Source organism: Aulonocara stuartgranti (assembly GCF_965226115.1).
Source record: "Aulonocara stuartgranti genome assembly, chromosome: 12".
Classification (NCBI taxonomy): Eukaryota; Metazoa; Chordata; class Actinopteri; order Cichliformes; family Cichlidae; genus Aulonocara; species Aulonocara stuartgranti.
Window position 1 is genome coordinate 1,112,592 of NC_138948.1, and position 27,058 is coordinate 1,139,649.

At 49.5% G+C, this 27,058-nt stretch overlaps 1 protein-coding gene across 4 annotated transcripts; it reads right to left on the reverse strand.

Moving 5' to 3' along the window:
- On the reverse strand, positions 1-26,847 carry ogdha (oxoglutarate dehydrogenase a). Of its 4 annotated transcripts, XM_082553923.1 has the most exons (24): positions 26,715-26,847; positions 23,444-23,819; positions 18,367-18,558; positions 16,644-16,746; positions 14,445-14,489; positions 9,048-9,163; positions 8,155-8,309; positions 7,608-7,754; positions 7,168-7,258; positions 6,907-7,086; positions 6,549-6,677; positions 6,291-6,470; positions 5,966-6,118; positions 5,787-5,889; positions 5,529-5,657; positions 5,301-5,451; positions 4,949-5,076; positions 4,691-4,869; positions 4,464-4,535; positions 4,232-4,357; positions 3,306-3,378; positions 2,970-3,133; positions 2,633-2,787; positions 1-2,551 (listed from the first exon to the last, which is right to left on the reverse strand). In XM_082553923.1, exons 2-24 carry the CDS (start codon positions 23,681-23,683, stop codon positions 2,431-2,433), a joined length of 3,132 nt encoding a protein of 1,043 aa, XP_082410049.1. In that variant the 5' UTR covers positions 23,684-23,819; positions 26,715-26,847; the 3' UTR covers positions 1-2,430. The 4 variants fall into 4 exon arrangements, with proteins under 4 accessions (XP_082410049.1, XP_082410050.1, XP_082410051.1 ...); XM_082553924.1 differs by lacking the exon at positions 14,445-14,489; XM_082553925.1 differs by lacking the exons at positions 14,445-14,489; positions 16,644-16,746 and adding an exon at positions 17,070-17,163.
- Positions 26,848-27,058: the final 211 nt, after the last annotated feature.

The window sequence follows — 27,058 nt, forward strand, 5'->3', positions numbered from 1 at the left end:
TCCTCAGTACATACAGATTTCTTTATTGAATGAAGCAAAATAATGAGAGAACTTCCCCTTTATGAAAATAAATAAATCATTTTCTTTGTCTCGCAGAACGCCACCAGCGGCCGACCGTTTTGCCGCTCGCCGGATGCCAAACACACTAAAAACACGAGACGCTTGCGATCCATTTTGGCACGGGATGAACGCTCGCCGGAAAGGAGGGGGCGGGGCCAGAAGCGAGGGGTTAAATTAATCATCAGCAGTGCTTTTGGTTGAGTTCGTGTCGCAGACTCATTCCCCAAAGATCCCTTCAAAGTAAAAGACAATAAAATCTCAGTGTTAAGCGCTGCCTCTAAATACACACGGACACACCTGCCGACGACAGGTAAAAACCACCACCTGCTGTCTGTAGTGATTCTCCCAGCTAGCCCGCCCCCCAGCAGGGGCGCAAATGATGCTAACGAGCATTTTAAAAAGCAAAAAAAAAGATGAACAAAAAACATTTCTGTAACTCATCAGGATTTCTGTGCGAAGAAGAAGTAGAAGACTGGATCCTGATGATGATGAGGACGAGGATGGAGAGTTCTGTCATCACAGCTGGAGAGTGACCGTGTGGACAGTGGGGTCAAAGGTCATTCAGGCTCAACTCCACATGAACCTTTTCTAAAGCAAATCTGCATCATTCCTTCATGTTGCCATACGCAGGTTGCTGTTGCCTGTAAAGTTGCAGAAATAGAAACTTCTGCAGCAACTGTTTGACGAAGGACAGCTATCGAGCCGTGACATTGCCTGGTCACACCAAACATCTCTGCAACAAAATACCCTGAACAACCCCACCAGACTTCATTCAGAATTTACCCAATTTAAGACGAATGGTACTGAGAAGCAATCTGAGCCGCTCGTCAGACTGCACCAGACTTCATTCAAAATTCTGCCAATTTTAGATGTGCTTTCTTGTGTTGTTTGAATTCCCAGTATTCCCTGCTGTTGGACTTTATTAGAATAAATAAATCACACAGCTGTAAACTACCAGTGTTCATCGGCCAAACTGTTCACACACTAAAACAGAACAACAGCACCAGACTCAAATGAAAATTCATCTAATTTAAGACTGCATATTATTATTATTCATGCTGTAGTTCAGTTTATTTTTCTCTCAGGTCCAACTCTGTAACTCAAACTCTGCGTATGAATCTGACGCCTTCCACACTTCAAACTTTAGTTTAAGAGCAGATTTTACTCTTTTAGACGTTCACAAACAAATACGTCAGAGTTAAACCTCTGAAACGCTCTGAACTCTCAGTGTTATGATGCTTCCTTCGTCTTCCTGTTTCAGACCCTCCTGCTTTAAATACGTTTAAAAAGGTTTAAAAAAGTCTGAAACTTTATCCCAGGTGAGAAGAGTACGCTGAAGCTGAGCGGCCTCGGTGGCTGGGTGAAGCTGAGCCTGAAGGCGACCTCAGCCCTGACACTGCCAGCAAAGCGAGGTGGGCTAATTTAATACCAACATGTTAATAACAAGCTCCAGTTTTCCTCTGCGGGGTTTTTTTTTAAGCTTGATTTGGTGCTGCCGAAGCAGCCGAGCAGGATGCATCACTGACTCTGAGGAAAAGCTGAAAACACATTCTTAATGGACTTCTGAACCGGCTGTTTGAGAGCAGATCTGTTTGCTGTGACTTTCACTTTCATTGAACGCATCAGCCTTTCCGTAATGAGCGAACTCACCTGTTGAAAGGTGAAAAAAACCTGCTCTCTGCAGCTAGCTGGACTCCCATTGCTTTTAAATAGGAAGTGCTAACAATGCTAACAGCTACTATCTGAAGACGTGAACAGCACCAGACTTCATTCAAAATATATCTAATTTAAGACCAACGTTGCTGCTTTTTGTTGCCCGTGTTTGTCCAAGAAACTGATAAAGTTTTTAAATCATAACAATATTTATGATTCAGAACAAACACTCAGATTATTTGGCGTAAACCTGCTGTTATGCCAAATGTTGCTATTTTTAGACTTTGATTGGTTTAGTCTCAAATGTTTCAGACCTGATCAGATGATGACTGTGTATATGTGTGAATGCGTTAAAGTGCTAATAGTTGGACGTCAGTTCAGAAGTCCATTGAGAATCTGTCTGATTTTAGCTTCCCTCGGCGTCATGGTGACGTTAATGTGAGGTCTGATGGACAAAGACAGCTCAGAGAGAAAAACGGCAGCTCGTTTCGTCTTTGATGATTACGGGAATGTTTCTGTCCGTCACAAACCAGGAGAATAAAGTTTAAATTTGAATCTGAGGCTCCGCCTCCCGCTGTGATGTTCTGGTCGGTGATTTTCTGAATGGACCTCCTGCTGTGCGGTGTGCTCAGCCGTACAGAGGGCTGACTGTGTGTTGTGAGTGTGAATGGAGGCGAGACGGGTGAGGGCTGATTCCAGGTGCTGCAGGTCACATGATCACTGCTGGTCTCTGAACGCGTCCAGGTGGAAGGCCGTGTCCAGGAAGCGCCGCAGCTCGATCAGGTGAGTGTTTTTGTTTCCTGTGGCGGGAGCGGCTGCCGGGTCTCTGCCAGCATACCTGAAACACAGAGAGGGTGTGGTCAGAGGTTGCACGGTGGTGGACAGATGGTCTGATCATGATGACGGTGATGGTGGTTACCAAACGGGCTTGGCTTTCTGCGTGGTGGTCCTGATGCGAGGCTTCACGTAGTCATAGTAACCCTGGTTCTTGTGCTCCTCCTGACACCAGACCAGGTCGGCGTTGGGGAAGCGCTCCGTCTCCGCCTTCACCTGGTCGAAGGGGAACGGGGAGAGCTGCGGGGAGAGACGGCGTGCCGTTACTGCCTGTTCACCAGCCACTGCCGCCGAGTTCTCTTTCCTGTAATCCCCTAAAGACTGTAACTAAAGCTACTTTAGAGTATGAGTCAGCTGACTCCTTTGACACCGTAAGCCCCTGGCTGCAGCCAATCAGAAGTCTCCGTGTGGCATGCGTGTACCTGCTCAATGCGGCTGATGGCCACCGTGTCCTCCAGGCCTCTGCTCTTCCGCTCTTTGGTCAGCTCGTAGTAAACCTTTCCTGTGCAGAAGATCAGCCGCTTCACGGCCTCTGGACGCTCGGCCGCCACGCCCACCTCCGGGATCAGCCGCTGGAAGTGAGTTCCTGCAGCGAGGAAGAGGAGGTGGAAGAAAAAGGGAAAGCATGGAAGAAGGATAAAGACGAACAAAAGGAAAAGACAAAGAAGAGGAGGATGAATGAGAAGAAAGGAGAGAGGGAGGGTTCAGGCTCGGTTCGTCAGAGCCGTTAGAGCTGCAGGTGTGGGTGGAGGCGTTACCGGGCAGCATCTCGTCGAAGCTCGATCGGGCCTCGGGGTGACGCAGCAGAGACTTGGGAGTGAAGATGATCAGCTGGGGACACAAACAGGAAGTTGATCACATGACATTAGGCTGAACAGCATGTTTTCACAGGGAGTCGTCCACACGTCTACGCCCCCAGACTCCGCTTTAAGGCTAACACTGGTTTTAGTGTGTGTGTGTGTGTGTGATGGCTGCACTTACAGCCACACAGTGGTAATACCCACCATGTTAGCGTAGAGGCTTATAACATTGCATTCACATTTCTTTCTTTAAATATAGGAATTAATTTACAGGACAATAAATAACTGGTTTTGGTTTGGAGTTAATTCACGTATCCACATAACACTGCATTCTAAAATAAGTGCGCACATTGTAGTTTACACTGTTATGTATGATTAATCTTTTGTTTTCTGAGTTACCGTAGTTGCAGCTGTTCCAGTCCCTTGATTAAGGAGCCAAGAGGTGGAAAAGGGGCGGAGCAAGCTTTAAAGGAAGACTGCAAATTGGTTCATGCCATAACTCAGGACCATGGGGGGGAATTGGAGTTCATTATGTTTAGTTAGGTTTTGTGTGTTTTAGCCCTTCTCCTGTTTTCTGTGGGCTGATCAGCCTCTATTTAAGTTTCCCTTTGTCTCGTTAAGTGAGGTCAGTTTGTGTTAGTTATCAGTTGTGTTGTCAACTTTGAGTAGAGTTCTGTTACTTTGACCTCTTTTATGGGCCCAAGATTTTGATTCTTTTTGCATGAGTTAACCAATTATGTTTTTTGGGTTAAATTAAAAATCTTTTTTTTGGACTTTAACCTGTGCCTAAGTTTCCTTCACTGCTCGGTCCATCACAGTGTGTGTGTGTGTGTGTGTGTGTGTGTGTGTGTGTGTGTGTGTGTGTGTGTGTGTGTGAGGCTCACGGGCTTCCTGAAGGGCAGCAGGATCTGCCGTCGGAGAACGTGGAAGTAGTTTGCAGGCGTTGAGCAGTTCACCACGATCCAGTTACAGTCGTAGAGCTGACGCACGGCGAGGTCCTCGGTGATGTTCTGAGGGACAGAAACCAGCATCAAAACACACACACACACACACACACACACACACACACACACACACACACCGCTCTGACATCACTGCTCTGTGTGTGCGTCTCACCGGCAGGACGTCGGGGTCATCGTTGCACATCTGGAGGAATCTCTCGGGACGAGCTGACGAGTGTTCGGGACCCTGAGGAGAACATTCAGACAGAGCAGCGAGCACGTGTTGATTATCAGAAATAAACGATCACAGATCAGGAACACTGATCAGCTCAGACTTATCGACACTGTGTTGTCTTTGGTTTTCAGTCAGTGAGGAGGAGGAAGGTGCGGCGGCGTCCTCACCATGCCCTCCATGCCGTGCGGCAGCAGCAGCACGATGCCGTTCTGCCTCACCCACTTGGCCTGCCCGGCGCAGATGAACTGGTCGATGATGCACTGCGCCGTGTTCTGGAAGTCTCCAAACTGAGCCTCCCACAGGATCAGAGCGTTCGGGCTCGCCATGGCGAATCCCAGCTCGAAGCCTGCAGACGCAGAAACAACCATCAGGCAAAAACACAGACGCCATCGATGACGCATCATCTGTGGAGAGCGAGGACTGACCGAGCACGCCGTACTCGGACAGCGAGCTGTTGCAGACGGTGTACGGCGCCTGGTCCGGGGACAGGTGGTTCATGGGGATGCAGGTCCTCTTGTCCACGTTCTGGTCGTGGAGGACGTGGTGACGGTGGCTGTGAGGGGACACACAGAGGACACCCGTCAACCACCCGCGCTCTGCGCTAACTTGCTAACGGCGTCAAGACGAGCAGACCGAGACGATTGGGGGCGTTTTCCGATCCGCTCGTCTCCTCCTGACGTCACGGCATCAGTTTATTTTGTGTCGTGGTTTTTCGCTTCTTTAGCTCTCTCTGCTTTGTGTGTCACATGCCACTGCCAGACACGCCTACAGGTTTACCTGAAGGTCCCGCGCTCCACGTCCTGCCCCGACAGCCTGATGTGGATCCCCTCTTTCAGCAGCGATCCGAAGGCCATGTACTCGCCCAGGGCCCAGTCCACCATCCGGTTCTTCACCATCTCGGCGCGGCCCTTCAGGATTCGGCTCAGACCTGCGGCGAGAAACGACAGCGTCAGCTGAACGTCTTCGTTCCCGTTTGCCGGGTCAGAAAGCGGTGCCGTTCTCGACCTCCGTGGATGGTGAAGTCCTCCACGGGGACGGACGAGGCCGCCTGTCCGATGTGGTTCAGGTTGTCTTCGGTCAGGCCGGTGGAGGGGCAGCTCATCGACTTTGGTTGACCGTCCAGGGTGAAAAAACCTGAAAACAGCGAGTTTAAAGGGTTAACAGTCTGGAGCTGAACGCCAGAGTGAAAACAACGTCCTGAGAGTTGAATCTGTGCGATCAGGAAGCTGACAGTGACTCGACCCCGCCTCCTCGCCCTCTCACCGGGCCACGGGGAGTCCAGCCAGTGCTTGATGTGCAGGATCTTCTCGTCCTTGGAGCGAGCGTACGCCTCCTCACAGATCTTATCGTACTTGGCGATCTCCTCCTGCAAACAGACAAACGTTCAGGAAGTGACATCACGGTGACCTGTAAGCAGGATTCGCCTGGTGGGCGAGTCCTACCTCATACTCCTGCCGGCTCACGGCTCCCTCTGCGATCAGCTTCTCGGCGTATTTCTGCAGGACCGGCTTCTGCTTCTTGATCTGTTTGTACATCAGCGGCTGAGTGAACATCGGCTCGTCCATCTCGTTATGACCCATCCGACGGTAACACACCTGCACACACACACACACACACACACACACACACACACGCACGCACACACACGCACACACACACTGTAAAGACTGTTTCCAGCTGTGTGAACAGGTGGGAGCAGACTCCAGATGTCGGCGATCAGCTTTGAAAGCTTCGTGTCAGAGAGTGTTTGTCTGCGTCTTTACTGACCAGGTCGACCACGACATCTTTGTGGAAGGTGGCTCTCCACTCAGCCGCCACCTTGCAGACGTAGATGACGGCTTCGGGGTCGTCGGCGTTCACGTGGAAGATGGGAGCGTTGACGACACGAGCCACGTCTGTGGGGTACGGCGAGGAGCGGGCCATGCGAGGGTCGGTGGTGAAGCCGATCTGCAGACACGACGACAGAGAGGTGTTTGCACGGCGGGCTGCGTTAGCGGCTCACGGTCTGTTTCTTTGTGGCGTTACCTGGTTGTTGACCACGACGTGCACGGTGCCGTGTGTGGTGTAGGACGGCAGGTCGGACAGGTGGAAGGTCTCATAGACGATGCCCTGACCGGCGAACGCGGCGTCTCCGTGCAGCAGGATGGACATCACCTGCGCAGAGAACACATGAACTTGATGACACTTTCTCAGTCTGTGATTGGTCGAAAGCTCGTCCTGCACAGAAACACCTCCAACAGTTTCCAGGAAAAAAAATGAGCCTGCGCTGTTTACCTGAAGGTCGAGTCTGCTCTGAGCTAGAAAAACTACCTGGACCTGTAACAGTATCTTCACAGTGCAGTATCACTACTATAAAGTATCCGAGTACTTCCGCCAGACTTACTCTTTTCCCGTCTGTGTCCCCGCAGTAGAACTGGTCAGCTTTGGTCTTTCCCTGAACCACGGGGTCCACGGCCTCCAGGTGAGACGGGTTCGCTACCAGAGACAGCGTGATGTTCCTGTCCGTCACGCGGTTGATGCGGCGATGGTACATCCCCAGGTGGTACTTCACGTCGCCGGAGCCCTGAGAACAACCACGACAGGTTGGATCAGACGGGGAAAGAAAATCGAGAGTAAACGAACAAACAGCAGTAAAAACAGCGACCTCATCAGCTGCTTCCAGTTTGGAGTCGAACTGACAGAAGATCTGCTCCAGCTCTTTCCGGATCACGTTGGCCAGGACGTTGAGACGACCCCTGAAAGACACAGAGGCCATCACGGCGCGCTCGCGGCGTTCGTCTTCACACAGGTGTGAGCTGAGCCTGTATTTATTTACTCTGTCGTCTTTGACTGAAGCAGAAATACATTAAAATTAAAAGCAAACATTTCAACATGTTTGTGCTCCGACTCCTGTCTTCAGTGCGTCACTGTCGGGCTGCTGCTTTTGTAACCTTGAGGAGCGCTGACGCCATCAAACTCGCTGATTGGATGCAGATTTCTCCTGGAAGCTGCTGCCTCCTTTCTGATGACATCACGCAGGTGTCATCGACTGTGGAGCGGCGTGCGTGCGGTCGGGTAACAGAGAACAGCAGCGTGTGGTTTTACCTGTGGGGCATTCCCATGATGACGTTCTCCACGCCGTTCTCAGACGACTTGTCGATGATGGTCTTCAGGGCGGGGATCAGAGACTCGCAGCCCTCCAGGCCGAAGCGCTTCTCTGCAGACCACTTCTTCTGCAGGAACTCCTCAAACCTGAACACAGGCAAACACGCCGGTTATTCCCAACGCAGACTGCAGATTCGCTTATTGCAGCCGCACCGTGTTTCCCAACGACTCCGTGTTGCAGTGGGAGATTTCACAGCAGACATCCCATCGATGGGACCAGCGTGAGGATCAAACTGGTTATGACTGAAACACCAGAGCACTGAGCTTCTGTTTCTCAGAAAGCTGAGGTGACTGAAGTGGCGGGCTTGAGTTTCGCTGCGGGTAAAACCACCACGAGCTGTCAGAAACGGCTCGTGGTGGTTTACGATGCTGACGTACCTCAGGGTTCATCTTTTGGTCTTCTGTGGCTCCGCCCTCCTGCTCCAGCTTATAAAATCAGTGTGTGGATGAATCTGCGTGAGGGACCTGAGTGTGTGGGGGTTCTGACCTGGTGGAGCGGACCATGCGGGCCAGCAGCGTCCGCTTCTCCTCCAGAGTGAACTGCATCACGCCCGGAGTCTCAAACTTCTGCCTGATCCACTGACACTGATCCAGGTCGTTGATGAACATGAACTCCACCCCGATGTGCTGACAGTACGCCATCTGCACCGACACACGCACACAGACGCACACAGTCATTGTCCTGAATAATTTGCCTGTAAAACATTTCAACTGCTCATTTCCACTTCCTGTGTCTGTGTCTGTGCGTGTCTGTGTGTGTGCGTGTGTGTGCGTGTGTGTGCGTGTCTGTGTGTGTCTGTGTGTGTGCGTGTCTGTGTGCGTGTGCGTGTCTGTGTGCGTGTGCGTGTCTGTGTGTGTGCGCGTGTCTGTGTGTGTGCGCGTGTCTGTGTGTGTGCGTGTCTGTGTGTGTGTGTGTGTGTCTGTGTGTGTGTGTCTGTGCGTGTCTGTCTGTGCGTGTCTGTGTCTGTGTGTGTGCGTGTCTGTGTGTGTGTGTGTCTGTGTGTGTGTGTGTGTCTGTGTCTGTGTGTGTGTCTGTGTGTGTGTCTGTGTGTGTGCGTGTCTGTGTGTGTGCGTGTCTGTGTGTGTGTGTGTGTGTCTGTGTGTGTGCGTGTCTGTGTGTCTGTGTGTGTGTGTGTCTGTGTGTGTGTCTGTGTGTGTGTGTGCGTGTCTGTGTGTGTGCGTGTCTGTGTGTCTGTGTGTGTCTGTGTGTGTGTCTGTGTCTGTGTGTGTGTGTGTCTGTGTGTCTGTGTCTGTGTGTGTGTGTGTCTGTGTGTGTGTGTGTGTCTGTGTGTGTGCGTGTCTGTGTGTGTGTCTGTGTGTGTGTGTGTGTGTCTGTGTGTGTGCGTGTCTGTGTGTGTGTCTGTGTGTGTGCGTGTTCACCTCCAGCCGGCGGATGATCTCCTTCAGCGGCAGCACGCTCTCCGAGCCGCCGATGAAGGTGGTGGTGGGAAGCCGGAACACTTTTTCCAGGTCCGACTCCTCCAGACCGTAGAAGCCTACAAGTCCCATGAAGCACCACGGAGCAAGAGGGGAGGGGGAGGAGCAGGAGAACGAGGAGAAAGAAGGGAGGAGAAGAGGTGAGACAGAAAAACATGCACAAGGAGTTAGTGATGAAGACAAGTTTTAATCAACAGAAAGGGGGAGATTTACACATGCAGGAGGATGAGGAGGAGGAGCAGGGGGAGGAGGGGGGATGAAGAGGAGCAGGGGGAGGAGGGGGGATGAAGAGGAGCAGGGGTAAGAGGGGGGGATGAGGAGGAGCAGGGGGGTGAGGAGGAGCAGGGGGAGGCGGAGAGATGAGGAGGAGCAGGGGAGGAGGGGGAGATGAGGAGGAGCAGGGGGAGGAGGGGGGATGAAGAGGAGCAGGGGAGGAGGGGAGATGAAGAGGAGAAGGGGTAAGAGGGGGGATGAGGAGGAGCAGGGGGGTGAGGAGGAGCAGGGGATGAGGAGGAGCAGGGGATGAGGAGGAGCAGGGGGAGGAGAAGGGGAGGAGGTGGCATTAGAGTAGTGGAGGTTTTAATGGTTTTAGGACAGCAGAGGAGGAGGTGTTGTGGGTCCAAAACAAATAAAATAAAAGTCGTTAGTGTCGACAGTTTAGACCAATCAGCAGCCTGAAAGCTCGACAGACCGCCTTCATCATCATCATCATCATCGCTGCTGCTCCAGCACCATCACAAGAACAGCAGCTTCAGTCCACTCAGGCGCCGCAGGTTTCTCCACCTGAACCTGCAGGACGTCTGTTTGAATCATAAGGACGTGAATACCGTTTCACACTGCTTCCTAACAAACGCTTGCCGTGTGACGGTCAGACCTGCTGCGGCGTGCAGACGTGAGCGTAGGAAACTATTGGAGCGCGAGCTGACTGAGGCGTGAGTAAAAACACGGCGCTGTACAGGAAAGGGTGCGTTTGATTCATTAGTGCAGCGAGACCCATTCAGAGCTGATCCTGTGGTCACAGCCGGCTGGTCGCGCCGCACGCCACTCGTCAGGTTGATGAACTGTTACTGACCCTCACGTCTGTGGGCGTCGCTTCAACATGCTGTAACACGGGTGACTTCCTGCAGGAGCCGAACGCTGCACAGCTGCTATTCTCAAATACACAAGCTCACAGACTCGGGGTCAAACGCCGTCACTGAAGCGGGGAAAACATGGAAGTTAAAAGGGAGTTCTTCCTTCCTACGGTCGCCAAAGTGCTTGCTCATACGGGGTCACATGATTGTATTATTGTAGAGTCTACCTTGCAATATGAAGCCTCGGGGCTGAAACCTTCAGGATGTCATCATTGATTAACGTGATCAGATATAATCTGGTGAACACAGTGAGACAGTTTCAAACTCGGACTCCGTGGGGTTTGTGAGGATCTCCGAGCTTCTGTGCTCCGAAACAGAAACACCAGGAGCGTTTCTGATGACCTGCGTGTCGGCGCTGGTCTCCGATACGAAACTCCACGTCAGCACAGCGATAAGCTGAAGAAGCAGTGATGACAGAACGGGATCATTTGACTTTAAACTGATTCTGGGACGTTAGGGGAGGAGGTGTGATGAAGTTGGAGGAGCGTCTCTTTGAGCACTCGTCGTGCCTGCAGTCTCACTTCAGGCTCAGCCAATCAGAGAACCCGCACACATGCAAAGGAGCCACTCAAAAGGCTCAATCTACCTCACATAGCAAAGCAGGATGTCCCCATGGACGCTCGGCTGACAGCTCCTGCAGACCACCACCAGCGCCCCCACAGATCACCACCAGCGCCCCCTACAGACCACCACCAGCGCCCCCTACAGACCACCACCAGCGCCCCCTACAGACCACCACCAGCGCCCCCACAGACCACCAGCCTCAGACGAGCGTCTGCCTTCTCCTGAGTCTGTAAGCATTTCTGTCCGTCTGTGCGACCGTTGGTCTGTAGTAACTGTGTGTGTCGTGCCCTCCTGGACTGAACTCCCTTTTCATCCACCCGTTTTCTCTTTCTAAACATTTCAGCCTCATGGGGGCGCTAATCACAGCCTGTCATTGCTTTTGTACTGAAAGCAGTTTATTACTTTAAAGCGGGGCCTGTGTGTAGATAGAGTAGATGTAATGCTGCCCCATGTGTGCAGGTCTGAGTGTGTGCTGCCATCCTGACGTCTGATTCAGGGTCTTTCATATTTTGAGGAACAAACCTCAGACAGCTGCTAAACTGACCTCAGTGAAACATCTGGAGCTGCAGCTCAGATGAAACATGCTCAGGATGTTTTTTACAAAGCACCTCTGATGTCTTTGTTCTCGAGTAAAAACAGAGGCTCTGTCCTGAGGTCAGTGCTCAGTCCCTGCCCTCTGTGACAGTAACAGCTGGACTCAGACCAGTGTGACCTGTGGAGCACCAGCGGGCAGTTTACGCACAGCTTCTTGCTGCTCTGTGCAGTTGTCCTGCTGAGACAGTCTGACTGATATATTCTGTTTCAGGTCGGCTTTGAACCTGGTGACAGGGCTGGAACACACAGGCGGAACATTTTCTCCTCCCAGCCTCGATTTGGGCCTCAGTAACATTTTTTTCGTGCTTCTGTCCAAAAACATGAAGCTAAACTTGAGGAAACGGGATCGACGCACTGAGCTGAAACACGCGCGAGGTCACTGACATTACACGACGTGAAGCAGCGTCAGTGCTCAGATATCAGTAGGGCTGCCACGATTAGTCGAATGTCAAAATCGTCGACGCCTGATTTAATAGTCGACGCGTCGTTTGAAGCTTTGTAAGATCACAAAAGACGCAGGAATAAGTAGCAGGATTTAAGAGTGTAATAACGGACAAACAGAAGATGGCAGCACTGCATGTACAAGGATGCCAGCTGCCGTTAAACTCAGAAGAAGAAGAAGTAGCTCTGTCCCAGAATTCATAGCGCGGCCCAGCTTAGTTTCCAACAATGGCGGCAGCTAGTTAGTTTTAATATTACTCTTATTATTCTTTCTGGGTCACAAAATAAACGTTGAACATATTTTCAGCCGAGAATGTAGCTGTGTAAACCTCAAATATCTGCTCAGTTTATCAGGACACCACATATTTTCAAAAGCGCTCCGACGTTTTCGGAGACGTCTGTTACCCACTAGCTCGATAGCTAGCCAGGGGCTAGGCTAACTAGAGCCGTGAGAACACCGGACTCCCAGCAAATCGTTTTCAAACCCACCGCCGTCTTTCGCTACTCAGGTTAAACATGATATATGAGTCACTTAGATAACTTAAACATGTTATTGTTTGGCTTTTTTCAGTATTTTATTTGTTCCTGAGTAAATCTGTTTGGCTGAGATTAAAGTTATAGTTTTTACACAGCTGAATAAACATCAAGCAGACAGCTGATTATCAGAAGTGTGAGATGCTCCAGAATATACTCCGGTGTCCTGTTATATTTTAGATAGCAAGGAGTTTATTAAACTTCACCGAAACAATCTGCAAATTTCATTAAAATTGAATAAACTATCATCTTGTCTTTATTTTTAGTTAGCACCTTAAAAGCTTAAAGCTGTAAGCTAATGATAGTTATATGAGAGCAGATGCTGCTGGTGCAATAAGCTGTAGTTTTACGTCCAGTGGATGATGATCTGATTAGTCGACTATCAAAATAATCGTTTGTGGCAGCCCTAGATGTCAGACGCCCCAAAGACAGATCCAGACGTCACTGCAGTACATTTACAGATTCATAACCAGCTGCGTCTACAAGGACAGTATGGCAGATCTGTTATTGGTAATCTGATGTCACTAAACAGGGCAGCTTTATCTAAGCCCCTCCCCCTGAGCACCATGTCTGTTGTAGAGCATTGCTCACTGCTGACTGGATGAACGCTTTCGACGTGCGACATGTATTTTTCATCTGGACGGGTAACTGATGCAAAGCGCTACAAAGCTAGCTTAAACAAACTACCTGTCAGGCGGGGTTAGGAAAGGTGTGCGCGCACATTTGTGCCGTACTCTGAGCGGCCAGGCGGGCGTATCCCAGTAGATCTGACATCACATGAAAGCTATGGATTAGCCTAGCAGACACCTAGCAGCTACAAAAAGAGGCCACGCCCCTAAAAAAAAACAACCTTTAATGCTAATGTGAGCTGTAACATCATCCCGACCCAATTATCCACAGAGTTTGTGTCTCAGGCTGCTGGACACGTTTAACATTGGGACTGACTCGCTGCTGCCCCTGCTGGATGCTGGAGGAACTACCGCGTTGCTTCTTTCAGGGTTCGCCTTAATTTTCAGCATCGCTGAACATCACTGTAGTCTGTGCAGGAGGTGAGCTTCAGTTACCTGTTAAACTGAACAGTGACATCTGCCAGCAGGGAGGAGCAGCCCAGTAACAACAGCCTGATTTTTATTAATAACCAGTATATAAATATGTTTAATCCACGTGGACACATCTGCATCTGAGGACAACTTTTTGGGATTTCCTTACCTGGATGATGGAGCATGCATCAAGCCATAGTTCAGAGCACATTCAGAGTCAGGCCCAGACACTAATGAACATAACGGTGAACTGTGGGACAGAGCGGGGGTCAGCACGCTAGCAGCAGCTAACAAAGCTGAGCACAGGGGACCCTGAGAGGAGGCGGAGCCTGTCAAGTCAGACGGGATGAACTTCCTCTCAGTGTTTCCTGTGTGCTGCTCAGGCTACAGGGAGATTTCACCGTGGTTCAGCCCACTGAGACAGAATCCACAGGAGTAAAGAAGCAGCAGAGTCTGAGACATTTCAGGCAGACGATGCTGCCGGCGTGACCGTCTGCACGATTTTTATTTTCCCGTCTCACCTGTTGATGCTCGCTTTCTTTCTAAAAAACAAAACTAACTGATGTCACATTTACTGAAACTACAGCAGCAGGTGAAAGTGATAAACTGAGACATAAAATTACAGTTTATACTCTGCTTCATGAAGACATATCCCTCTAATCATGTGATTATTTATACATTTGTCTGGGTGCACATTACTGCCCAACACAGGCCTGCAGGTACACTCTGGCCAGGTGAGCGTGGGGCTGGTGAGAGGATCTGAGGACTGCAGCTGCACATGTGAACATGCTTCCAGTTTGGTTAAACCGCTGCAAGGTCACAAACGTGCTTCAACTCCTGCACAAAGACAGAATCAGATGCTGAACCAGATGAAATCTCTCCGCGGCGCTGCGGCGCCCTCTGCAGGAGCTCAGGAGCCCACCGTCTGCTGCATTGATGCTTTCAGCTCCTGCAGATGTTTCCTTCAAACTACTGCACTGACAAACTCCACTACAGATCAACTACTGACTTCACAGCAGTGCTGGTTCTCGTACCTCCGACCGTGAGAATGTGCAGCCTCTCCTTGAACACAGCCAGGTCTGGACGGGTCACCAGCAGGGGGCAGCAAAGGGAAGAGACACCCGGACACCATTAATGACCTGCAACCCCCTTTACACACCACCAGCACCAACACCACCACACCGGCCTACAGCCTCATCAGCGCAGCAGCCGCCCCGCATCTCGCGTCTCCACCACCGTCTGACCCCGCGATCAAAGAAGAAGAAGGAGCAGTGGAGAAGGAGAGACACATGTAGCGCCATGCTAAGGTTAAACAGCGTCGCCACAGCCGTCCCACACCGAGGCCATTCAGGTCACCTTCAGATGGACTACTTCCTGGGAGCGCTAATACAACAAACTGAACATGGCACACAGAGCAGCTCGAGAGGGGCGTGTCCTGATGTGTAACAGTGGGTGGAGTCACAGCTTCAGGGGTTTATTTAGCCGCAGACAGTGAGGCGAAGCCACAAACCTTTGATCTTTGACTTCCTGTTTCTGACGACACAGATTGAAGCCGAAGCTGAACGTTAATGAGCCGTTAGCAACATTCAGACTGCGAACAAACAGGAAGTACTGCTTTATTCTCGTCTTCCTCTGTGGTGGTTTAAAAGCACCTGGAACCAGGACTGCTGTTATTTAATAAATGTCCTGAGAGGAAGACGAGGAAGAGCTCTGAGACGGAGCGTCTTAGACTCACGGTCACCTTGGCGGGGTTTCAGGTCCAAACTTGCAGGAAAAGATCTGAGCAGGATTAGCAGTGGAGGAGCGCTCTGGCTAACGTGGTGCACAGCCCAGCGTCACGCAGCAGAAGCTCAACTACAGCAGCAGCCCGCCGCTGCCCAGAGACTCCGACGCCGCCTTTTTCATCTTCAGAAAGATTCTGTGATCTTTGGCAGGTCTCGTGTTCACACTGGGCTCCGTGAACGCGTGCGTGGATGAAACGCTCGGACAGCTCGCGGGTCGCTCGGTTTGAATCAGAAGCTTTAATAAACGAGTGTCATCATCCACGCCGTTTCTACACGGCCCGCTGTGGTGAGTCTAAACGAAGCAAGCGCGAGCAGACCGCTGATTGTTCTGGTCGCCAACAGATCGCTGCGGCCCAAACAGGAAACCGAGAATGCTGCCCTTCAAAGTAAAAGCTGCGCCACAGTTCCAGATATCCTACGACTCCACGTGGAGTCAACAATGGGCGACTCGCGTCCAACAGAAACGGACTCAGGTGGCTGAGAACCATTAAAGGCTTCATCCTGCTGCATCACTAATGCCGATCGTGTTTTCCAGCGGAGAGGAGCTCCGAGTCTGAGCGTGAGGTCTGAGGCAGTGAAGCCGGTTACCGCCAGGCCTCCTGGAGCCACACCGAATCAGGACGTTTTCTACAGAGGCCCTGAGAAAGCTTTCGGTCCTCGGCGGGGACGTAATCACCTTCAGGAAAAAGGACGTTCCCCTTTCATTAAAAACACCTTCAGTCAGGCTTTTTAGATCTCAGAGAATCATCCAGATTTTAAACTCGGGATTAGGATTGTGTCAATGTTTTCAGTGTTTCCCACAAACTGAAGAAAACCATCCACACTTCAACAGAGCGTGGAGGAGAGACTGCGACTACACACCACCACCGAGAGTTTACACAGACGCAGGACTGAACCTCTGATCTGGTAAATGCTGTTTATTACAGAGTAACAGCGCTGCAGCCTCACTGTGAACCACATGATCAGAACCCGTGTCACAGTTTGAGGGTTACAGCCTTAAGCTCTTCGTTTTAATTAAAATATCATATTTAAACTAAAATAACAAAAAAATAACATTTAGTTTGTTTGTTAAATGAACTTAAATGATCACAAGTGTCACAAACATGTGATGATCCAGACTGTGATGAATAAACTGGCACTAACGTTCACGTCAGCACAGCCGTGCGGTCTCTCCTCACGTCTCCGTGCGGGAAACACTGAAATGATTTGAGGTTAATTCTCGGACCTTCATCACAGAACGAAGGTCTTCAGATGTTAGATGAGGAAGAACGATTCAGTTTAGACAAAGAATAAAATCCTGAAACAGAGCTCGATTTAAAAACAGAACGTTATCGTACAGCAGAAGAAACTCTTCTGCTGTACGATAACGTTTCAGAGACTCCTCCAGCCAACGAGGAGGAGCGCTGAACACACGAAGAGGGGGTCGATTTCTGAGGGTCAGCTCCTCACCCAGCTTGTCGGAGGACGTGATAATGTCAGTGGGGACACACGAATCCAGATCGGCGTCCATGATGCCGAGGGGGTCCAACTGGGCCACGTGGTGCCCTCGGATCTACAGGAAGTGACAACAGCACAGAGCCCACCCAGGGCAGGAAGGGGGGGGTGAGAACAGGGTGAGATGAAGGAGGAGGAGGAGGAGATGCAACCAAATAACAGACAGAGGATGAAGAGCGGAGCAGATGAGAAGCAGGATGGACGGAAGAAATCAGAAACGGGAGAAACGGTGAAAAGTTAGGAAAAGCAGGAAGTGTTAGAGAGGAGGAGGAGGAGAGAGGGGGGAGGGCGGGTGGGAGGGAGGAGGAGAGAGGGCGGGTGGGAGGGAAAAGCAAAGTTAACATCACAGTCTGTTTGGTGGTTTAGTTGTGGCGCTCTCACCAACATCCTGGAAGCCGGCATTCACCGGAGCGTCATCAAAATTCACACAGCTGATTCCCAGTGGATCCAGGTGGGCATTGTGATGACCCATCACCTGAACACACACACACACCACAACAGGAAGCTCAGGCCCTCACAGGTCCTTATGACAGCGTCACATCACGTCAGGGTCAGGATTCGGGCTTTAATCCAGCCGGCTGCACATCCTGTTGCTGCAGAGTCACTTTGAACTTCCCATGTTGTTGCAGTATATTAATGACTAACCTCGTGTTGTGGATGGATTATCTCAGTTGTTCTCCTGACTGAAGTTTGGTCCGTTTACAGCATCCTGCCATGTGATTGTATTTGTCTCTAACCATCAGGAACCTTCACGTTAACTTTTATCAAGTGGAAAAGTGTTAGCGTTCGTCCTCCAGCTTCAGTGTTTATGCTAACCTAGCTGTTTTGCTAGCGGTCACGTAGCACATCATTATATACCAGCTAGCCCAACTTCAGTAACCCTACAAACGTCACTGCTGTTTAGTTTAAAGTCTTCATCTATGTTGGACGTGACAGCAGAGCTGTACGTTTGAATTCTTTCAGAAATCTCTCAGTCAGAACATGCTATATCATGTTTAGGTGGAAGCCAGCGAGCTAACTTCCTGCTAACTTCCTGCTAACTTCTAACTCTGTTAAATGTAATAATCCTTTTCATGGATGCCTGGATGTTAAACTTCATAGTTACACCTGGTAAAGCAGCAACGCTGATCGTTTTATAAAAGATGAAAGAATTTAGACAGTTTTAACTCTCAGTGTTCGTTTGACTTTGGGACCTGAAGCTAAGTCGCACTAAAACATTTTTGACCGATGTTTGAGCGCCGTGTACCACATAAAATCAGTTCGAGGTCAGTAAGCACAACCAGAATTCATACGTAAGGCTCACTGTTGATTTTTGAGAAAATTAAAGGATTTTAAGTGCGCCTTAAAATCCTTTAAGCACATGTTTCAAATTACACTGTGATATGGATTTTAGGCCATATCGCCCAGCCCTACTGTGGATGTTGTCGACACTCGGCTCTGATGGATGCTGATCATCAATTATTGATCAGGCTGAGTTTGTGTGACCTGTGAAGACCTAAACTCACCACACCAACGTCTCCATCAACAAACAGCAGCCATCAATAAGCAGGTGAACAAACAGGAAAACATTTTACAGCACAGGCTTCACTCTATCAGTAGCCAAAGGTCAGAGGTCACTGACAAACACAGGCTTTTCAATAATCTTATGGATGCATTGATCGTGTTTGTGTGTGTGTACCTGGTAGGCCCTGATGAGCGACTGCACAGCCAGGTGATCCTCCACCAGCTTCTCCACGTTGGGCTGAGCTCCGACCAGAGAGGAGAGCTGGGGGGCGACGAGGCTGGACGCTGCAGACAGCCCCAGAGGAGACTGGTAGGCGGCGCCGGGAGGAGCGCCAGCGTTGGCGTTCCGGAAAAACACATCCCACGACTGCAGGAGAGGAAGAAGAGAAAGATGTTGATGATGCCATGAACAAGGCTCAGAGATCCTGATCTTACTGCACTGAAGGCACCTCAGCGCCTGCTGTTGCTGTGTGTGCTCTATAAGTAAGAGAACTTCCTGTGGTGGGTGGAGTCAGAACAGCTAACCGACAGATAACCAGTGCTGAGTCAAACATGGACGCAGCATTATTTATGGCGTTTGACGGTTGACCTCAGAGATGCTCAAAGCTTCGATGAAGGAAGAGGGAATCTGAGGGCACGCCGTTTCACCATCAGGAGGTCAGAGGGCCTTAATGAGCTCTGCTCTACATCACGCCGTTTCCGTGGTGACCAAACACACACACCAGACTCCTCCACAGCGTGAGACTGACAAAGTCACACAGGAAGCTTTAAAGCCATCACAGCGGGTTACGCCTGCTGAGTCACAAGGTGGAGCGCGTCCAGATCCCGGCTGACTTTTACACACTTCAGCTGTTCTGCGTCAGCGAGCACCCGCCCCACAGTACACTTTACTTCCTGTGTCCAGCTAGCAGGCTAAGCTAATAAGAGCAAGGTCACGGTGTCAGGTCGTTACATAACAGATGTGACATGTCACACACACACACACACACTCTGTACCAAGAGTGTGTGTGTGCACCTGTTTAGATATCTTTGTGGGGACCAACAGTCACTTGTGGGGACAAAGCGTCCGTCCCCAGTTTGAGGCTCAAAATGTGGTTTCAGTGTCAGCGTTACAGTTCGGCTGAGGGTTAGAAACTGGGAAGAGATGTTGTCAATTAGATGTCCTCACTTTCAAAATGAGAATACGTGTGTGTGGGGGGGAGGGTTGTCCTCTTCTTGAGAGTAAAAACGGTGTGGGTGGAGCTCTGATCAAACGCTGCGCCTCTGACAGATGATTCTCTCGTTGTTTAGGTTAACGCCTTCAAAGTACTTCCTGTTTTTAAATCGGCCTTCGTTAATCGGACTCGTTTAAAGTCATTAAAGAACTGATCGAAGCCAGAGGGCCTCTCAGTCTCACTGCCGGCCCTGAAGTAGGCCTGTCACGTGACTCGAGCTTCTGGGGGCTATTATTAGCTGGCTGTCCTTTAGCGCCCGGTCAGAGAGCTCACCAAAACAAACGCCGTCACAGCCATGTCACCTTCACGACCCCAGAGCGTGTTTGAAGACGAATAACGGAAAAATGAAACAGACTCATTTACAGCTTTTTAAAGAAGACAGAATCGAGAGCTGTGAGCTCCACACGCAGCACCGGTCCCCGACACAGATGCCGTGATGCTGCTGTCTGCATCACATGCGTGGTTTTAGATTTTAGGTCTCACGTTAGACATTCGAATCATAAACAGGGACCTAATTTAACCTGAACTCTTCCATGGCATGCATTTTAATCTCTCTTTGATATTTGGGCTGGTTAGGACCTGATGAATGTAAAAACAAAGAATTACCAGATTTTTCTTTTACCTAATTTTTGTTTATGAGAAAAATGAGAGCAACATACGAGGATATTTATTTAAAATTTCAACAGAACAGTTGCAGCATAACGTCCTCGTAAGTGGATATCAGGCCCTTACAGAGCAAGATTTAGTATTTTGGTCTAAATAATAATGGACGTCAGGTTGATTGTTTCCATAACTCTCGTCTGTGCTTCCTGTAGTCAAAATGATTTTCCGGTCCTAAATAAGTTTCCAAAGTTTAAGATGATTCACGCTCTGGATGCGACTCATCTTTGACGGTCACAGCTGACGATAACCTGCTCTGTACAGGACAGACTCATCTGTGTGTCTTTAATACTAGTAATCCGGAACAAACAGAACCAGAATACAAATGTTACCGAGCACCGATTTGGTAGTGCGGTGTTTAAGTGATTACATGTTTAATTATTATTGATACGGTCCCGCCCACAGGTCACCTCCTAACATTAGGTAAACTCTAATATTAATGTGAGCAGACCAAATAAAGCAGAGACTGTGTGTCTGCTCCTGTATTTGTATAGTGCTTTACACTACATCAGCCACACACACAGGTGATGGCAGCTACGTTGTAGCCACAGCTGCCCTGGGGCGCACTGACAGAGGCGAGGTTTGCATCACATTTCACTCGTTAGCTAACTAAACTGTGATGTTAGCTTAGCAAGCGTCATGACAGGTTAGCTAACGTACGTGAACGTGACTCTCCCACTCAGAGGTGACATCACAGGAGCTTTACATGCAGATTTAGCTTCAGTTTCCTGTGAAATTCTTTCACTTTTAAATCTGACTCCGTTTTCTTCCATCCAGCTGCTTTGCCGTTCGCGCTACGCTCCTCTTAGCATCGAGTCTTGGCATGTGACACGGGTGACACTGCCCCCACAGGCTCCTGTAGTCTACAGTCCACGCCACTGATTATCCCGATGAACCACTGCTGTTACATAACGCTGATGGTATACTGTACTTATTTGTTTTTGCTGCTAAAATGAATGAAACGCACCGTCTCCATGAGTCTCCACAGAGCTTATTTCAGACTTTCTAAGCACTAACGGACCCTTTAAACCAGGGTGGGCAACTCCAGGCCTCGAGTGCCGGTGTCCTGGAGGTTTCAGATGTGTCCATGATCCATCACAGCTGATTTAAAGGGCTAAATAACTCCTCAGCATTTCTTGAAGTTCTCCAGAGGCCTGGTAATGAACTAATCATGTGATTCAGGTGTGTTAACCCAGGGTGGGATCTAAAACCTGCAGGACACCGGCCCTCGAGGCCTGGAGTTGCCTACCCCTGCTTTAAACCCTTTAAAGCGCCGTCCTGACACAGCTGCTACTCTTGAACAGGATGTTGTCACATGACTGGTCACATGTGCTCAGAGCACACTGAACATGTCAGTGTGGCTGTAATGTGTTTCAGAATGTGGACAGGAGGAAACGCCTGCAAACACATTTTAATGCTCGTCCTTCGTCCCAGATATCAACAACAGCATGTTCCACATGTTCCTGTTGTGCAGTAAAACCTGTATGATTCTCCACATATTATTATTCTGAGTTTGCCTCATTTCAGTAACACACTACAGCACATTACAGTGTCCAACAACAAAGAGCTTCAGAAACCTGGAGAGTTGTTGCTCAAGAGCACTTTAAAGAACGTCTGCCTCCTTGGAAACAAAATACAAAGAAATGAGTGGCTCAAGACTTTTGCACACACACACGCATCATATCATTACAAACAGATGCACACCACTGTTTCCCACAGCAGCTTTTTGTGCACACGACACTCATCTGAGCTTTTTTTTGTTTAATCTGACTCATCGAAGCCTCAAGAGTTTCCCCACTAAACACTTGCTTCACTCTTATTTTGAAAGAGTTCTGTTACTGCTAACCAGCGGGCCCCACACTTCCTGTATCATGTTCCTCGTGTCCTTGATATCTTGCAGCAGCTTTTCGTCAGAGGTGGACGGGTCCCCGAGCAGAACCAGGACCAGCTGCACAACAACATGGAGGAGATGTTTCACTGCAGGCCGAACCAGCCAATCAGAAGCACATATGTAATTTAACACAGCGGTGGCACACGACGTGAACACGTGAATCACCAACGCTGTGGTTCATGTTTCTTGGAGGACATTCATGGAGACCTCCCAGCAGTGAACGCCAGCGCCGTGCGTCACGACACAACGAGCCATGTTTGTCACTAACAAGGAAGCACGGCGTGTTCTTTAAAGGTTCCACCCAGCTGGAGCGTCACACTCACTAATCCCGCCCTTCTCTTCAGTTTTCAGCCAATCACATTTTAATCTTCTGCTCATTTCTCACATTTTATCGTGTTTATCATCGAACCCTCAGGAAATGAAGTACGGGGAGAAAATAAAGAAATGTGCCACTGCTGGTTTGGCCAACGTTTCCCGAGCGTTCAGTAGTTTAGCGACATAATGCGAATAGCGGCGAGCTAACGATGCAGTTTTTCCTGTCAAGCCTGCCCTACACATTCACTTCCACTTGTTTCTACTCGTGCCATGCTGACATCAGCTCGTCACAGATCTCCTTATACGGTGATCTTTGACAAAAACCGTACAACCCGCTAAGAGTGGTTGTTGCCCTTCTCCGTACTTCCAGAATCCAGCCAATCAGAAGAAAGCATGCTTGTAGAGAAGATTCACCTGTGATGGTAGTTTTAAATAATGGAACATTTCTAAAAATGCTTCATGCAAATTCTTTAAATGCTTTGTTTACTGCACGGCTCAGTAAACACGAGCATTTCCTCCACGTTAGCCACTAAAAACAGAGCTGCTTGTTTTACACGGAGACAAATGTGCAGTGAAAGTATCAGCTCAGTCGGTTTCAGTCAGGGCGACGGCAGACTGACACTTTCTTTATTTCAGAACATTATTTTTTACATTTCAAGTGAAATAAAACATCATATTAATATTTAAAAATATAAAACTGTACGTGAGCGCCTAAAACTGTCTGACCCGGGGCTGCTAGAGGGCCCTGAACTTTTATCTTCATCATTTTGAAAGACGTGGGCCTCACAATGGTTTCACCCGAAACCTCTGCTGATAGTGGCCCACACCCTTTTCCACACCTCGGCTCATGGGATGGGGCGCATGCTCAACAGTGGGTCAACGACCCTCTTAAAGGACACTCCCACTAGGGTTTAAATTTGTGGGACACTTTCTGTGTGTGGAATCTATCAATACTGTGGAAACGCTGCAGGTGCTTTGGGTGTGCAGCTGTTTTTATGTGTTCAAAATCACCAAACCTTTAACTTCTGATTGTCTGGGTTTATGTCCCATTACACTGAAATGCTGCTGAAGTCCTTTGGAGGGTTTGTCCTGCATCGATGCTGCCAGCAGTAAAATCAAACCAACCTCTGCACCGACCACTCCACACCTGCAGGGGCTCCACTGCTCCTTACCTTATGAACACTCTTGGGATTTTCCAACCAGGCGTAGTACATCTCCTCCACATAGTTGGAGCTCGTCCCATTCAGGAACGGCTCCGAGGCCACCGGTGCTGTGTAACACCTGATTGGCTGAAACGTCCTTTTGCCACCCGTGGAGGTGACTGTGATTGGCCGCTGTTGGCCGACAGTCTGAGCCGCCTGCGAGGCGGTGAGCGGACGCAACCGCGCCGCACAAGTCCTTAAACGATGCATGAGCAGTCCTTAAAGTATCACACACGGCGGTGACTTTCGGTCCGACAGTCCGGACGTCCTCGACCTCACAACGACGCAGAAGAAAAAAGCAGGTCAGTGCCACAACAGGAAGCAGTCAGACGTCCACGTCAGTCCACTGAGAGAAGAAGAGAGAGAATTAGCCCCCGTTCTCCAGACCACAGTCACCTTTATTCAAATGAGATGTGAGAGAAAGCTGTGCTTTAGGATTTAACGATGGCGGTTTCTGTCTGACGAGCTTCTAATAACACTGCGAGCGCCGACTCGAGCTGCTGTTTGCAGAGGAACACGATGTCAGAGTCAGGGCTGATCTGCGGCGCCTGACAAACGGCGTCCTCAGAAATGCGGCACAGTGGATTTAAAGATGCTAACGTTCAGATTTACAGACAGCAGTTGTCAGACTCGCACTTACTTCACCTCCTTATGAACAGAGGCTTCAAGTCTGACTGCTGGAGCTCTGACAGCCTGACAGACACGTTAAAAGTGCGCGCTTAAAGATCTCTTTACATCAGGCGGAACGGTCACATGACCTAATGGTGGTTTTGCACTCAGTAATCAGTGGCGCCCGGCTGAATCGGCCCCGAGAAGCCGGCTCAGGGCCAGGTCACAGATCACTGACCAATCACAGACATGAACTTCAGTCCAAAACATGTGAGCAACATTTCCTGACATCAGAGGCCGGCGCCGCGCTCCAGGAACGACCTGTAAGATCGGTGCATCGCACGCTTTTACTTTCTGTGCAGGTCGCTGCCAGCAGTCACATGACTGCACTTGCAGAAGGAAAACAAAAACACCTTGTTCCCCTGCAATAAAGTTTATTCAAAACAGACCTGCTGTTTTCACACACAAGACGTGCCATCTCACCCTTCTCCAGGTAAACACTGTGAAACTACGAGAACACCGAGGTCTCTGCCTCTGATTTTTGTTCCTTTAAAGGTCTAAAGTTCCTGATTTGAGGAAATTCTGTGAAGCACAGCAGAACAACACACTGCAGAAATAACGACTACAGTTTGATTATTGATAAAAACGGCACAGCCTCCTCACACCATGTCTGACTTTTAGCTGCTGTTTTAAATTTCACCAACCAGCAGAGAGCCTGCATGAGGGTCAACGTATCCAGGATATCTTTCCATATCTGGCTTCACTCGCTAACTATCAATCACACTGGGGCGGGGTCACATGACAGGTTTATCAGTGTTCACATGAAAGAGACACAGTTTGGAGCCTCTGACCAATCAGAAACATGCACATGCGTGTGAGAGAGTAAAGGCCTAAAAACTCTGCATGAATGTGTGAGCTTTGCTCAGTCAGACTGGAAAACAGCTGCTGGATTAATAAAGTTTATCCAAAGCAGGAAGGAAACCAGTAAAATTGTGACTGAACAGACGCCTGTGATTAAAACCCTCTCGCCACTCTTGTGGTAATTAAAAATCTTTAGTTTTGGCATTAAATGCTCTGAGAGGACAAAGAGTCTGTTTACATGTTGATGAGGTCAGGACGCAGCAGCAGAGCTCCTCCTGAGTTTCTTCCATCAGATAAAGAGAACACCTTCAGACCCTCTGACTGTCTACACAGAGGATCTTCCAGTAAGGGTGACGCTCTTTTCCAGAAATCTGATTGGTCAGTAGGCTGTGTTGGTGACTGCTGAGCTCATATCTCAAACAATACCCGCCCCAGAGCAAAGTACCTCGCCTCGTATAGGTACTCCACCACAAAACAGGCCTGAGAGGTCCTGCAAGGTCAGCAGGGTTTGTCCTGCTCAAAACGGAGCAGAGTGTGAATGTGAGCTCAACACAGTGAGCAGAGTCTGCACTTCCTGTTTCTATGACCTTGTGAAAAACAATATATGTTTTCTGCCTGAGATAATTAAACCAAACTAGTTAAAGTATATTTATTACAATCCTGGGAGCTTTTCTTCTTCGCAAGTTGAACATCTCAATTCTTTGGTCATGTGACTCCCAGCAGTTTTCTGGATTGATGGGAATCTTTTAAACTGGTGTTGCCTTTTATTTCAACTTGCAAAACAGTGAGCTGTAACTCACGCAGGTCATATTGTTCCTGCCGTTTCCTATAACAGCTGCACAGATGCTGGAAACCCGCATGTATCCCGCAGACTGCTGATCAGAGATCAGTGTCACACTGGGTGTCTTTATACTTCTGACCGGTGCTGACGCTGCGAACAGGGTCAAGTCTGAAGTCTTCTGCAGATCTTCACAGAACTCAAGGAGTTAAAGTTCTCCAAGGCCTTCTCAGAACCCAGCCACAGAACCGGAACCGTGTCCTTCTGGGAGGCGGGGTCACCTCCCAGCCCCCCACGGGCCTGCTCTCGCCCCCCACCGGGACTTTCTGCTTTGTTTTGACCTTGTTGGGGCTCCACTCCCAGCCTGCTCTCCTTCCCCTTAACCCTGCCTGGACCCGCCCACTACCTGCCTACCGCGCCTCCTGACTGGCTGCCTCTGAGAAATCCAGACTTCTCTATTGGCCACCCGGACATTCGATCACTTTGTCCTTTCACGAGTCATGAGTTCCCGAAAATGCCTGGCCGTGTTCCCCAGACATCGTAAAATCATCTGTTTTGAATGCATAATGGCTAAAACCCGCTGTGTGTGACGCCACACGGAGCGGCTCTCACGGCGCAAACTCTTAGCTGCACGCTTAGCTTCAGCGCTAACGCGGCGCGTTATATAATTAGCTGATTAGCTTCACAAAACGCCCCTGCTTTAGATTAACAGCTATTAGCAGTTTCATTCTGAATAAGTTTCTGTGTTTGCATTCAGTGGAGGCGTTTGCTCCGCTTATGGAGTCTTTAAACGGACGGCCTCGCTCCAAATGTTACTTTAAAAGGCCGTAGCGGCTAGCACGCGGCTAGCAGGCTAACAAGGCATCTTCGCATTCGTCCAGACGGTTTTCATTTTCCACGAATCAAAACCGGAACCCGCCCCCGAGTGAGCCCGCAGGTCGGACCGTGTCCTCGCTCACGGCCCAGCGTCCCCCCTAAATGCCCGGTACTGACCTCCAAGCACAGTGCTGGGCTCCCTCTCGGCCGGTATCCCGGATGCCCTTCGCTTCTCCCGGTAAAATGATGACAGCTCGATGTGTTGAGCACAGGAGCAGAGCTCGCGCTGACGTCACCACGTACAATGAAAGGGGCGTGGTCCCGCTGTAGAAAAACTACAAACGGAACTAAACAAATACACTAACAAGGAATCTTTTTTATACTTATTTAAATGTTTGTTGTGGAAAAAGTCATTCAACAGTATTTTAATTTTTTTTTTTAATATTTCAGTAAAAATAACAACTTAAGTCTAAAATAACAGTTTAAAAAATAGAAAAAAAGTACGGCTTGATTTTATTTTA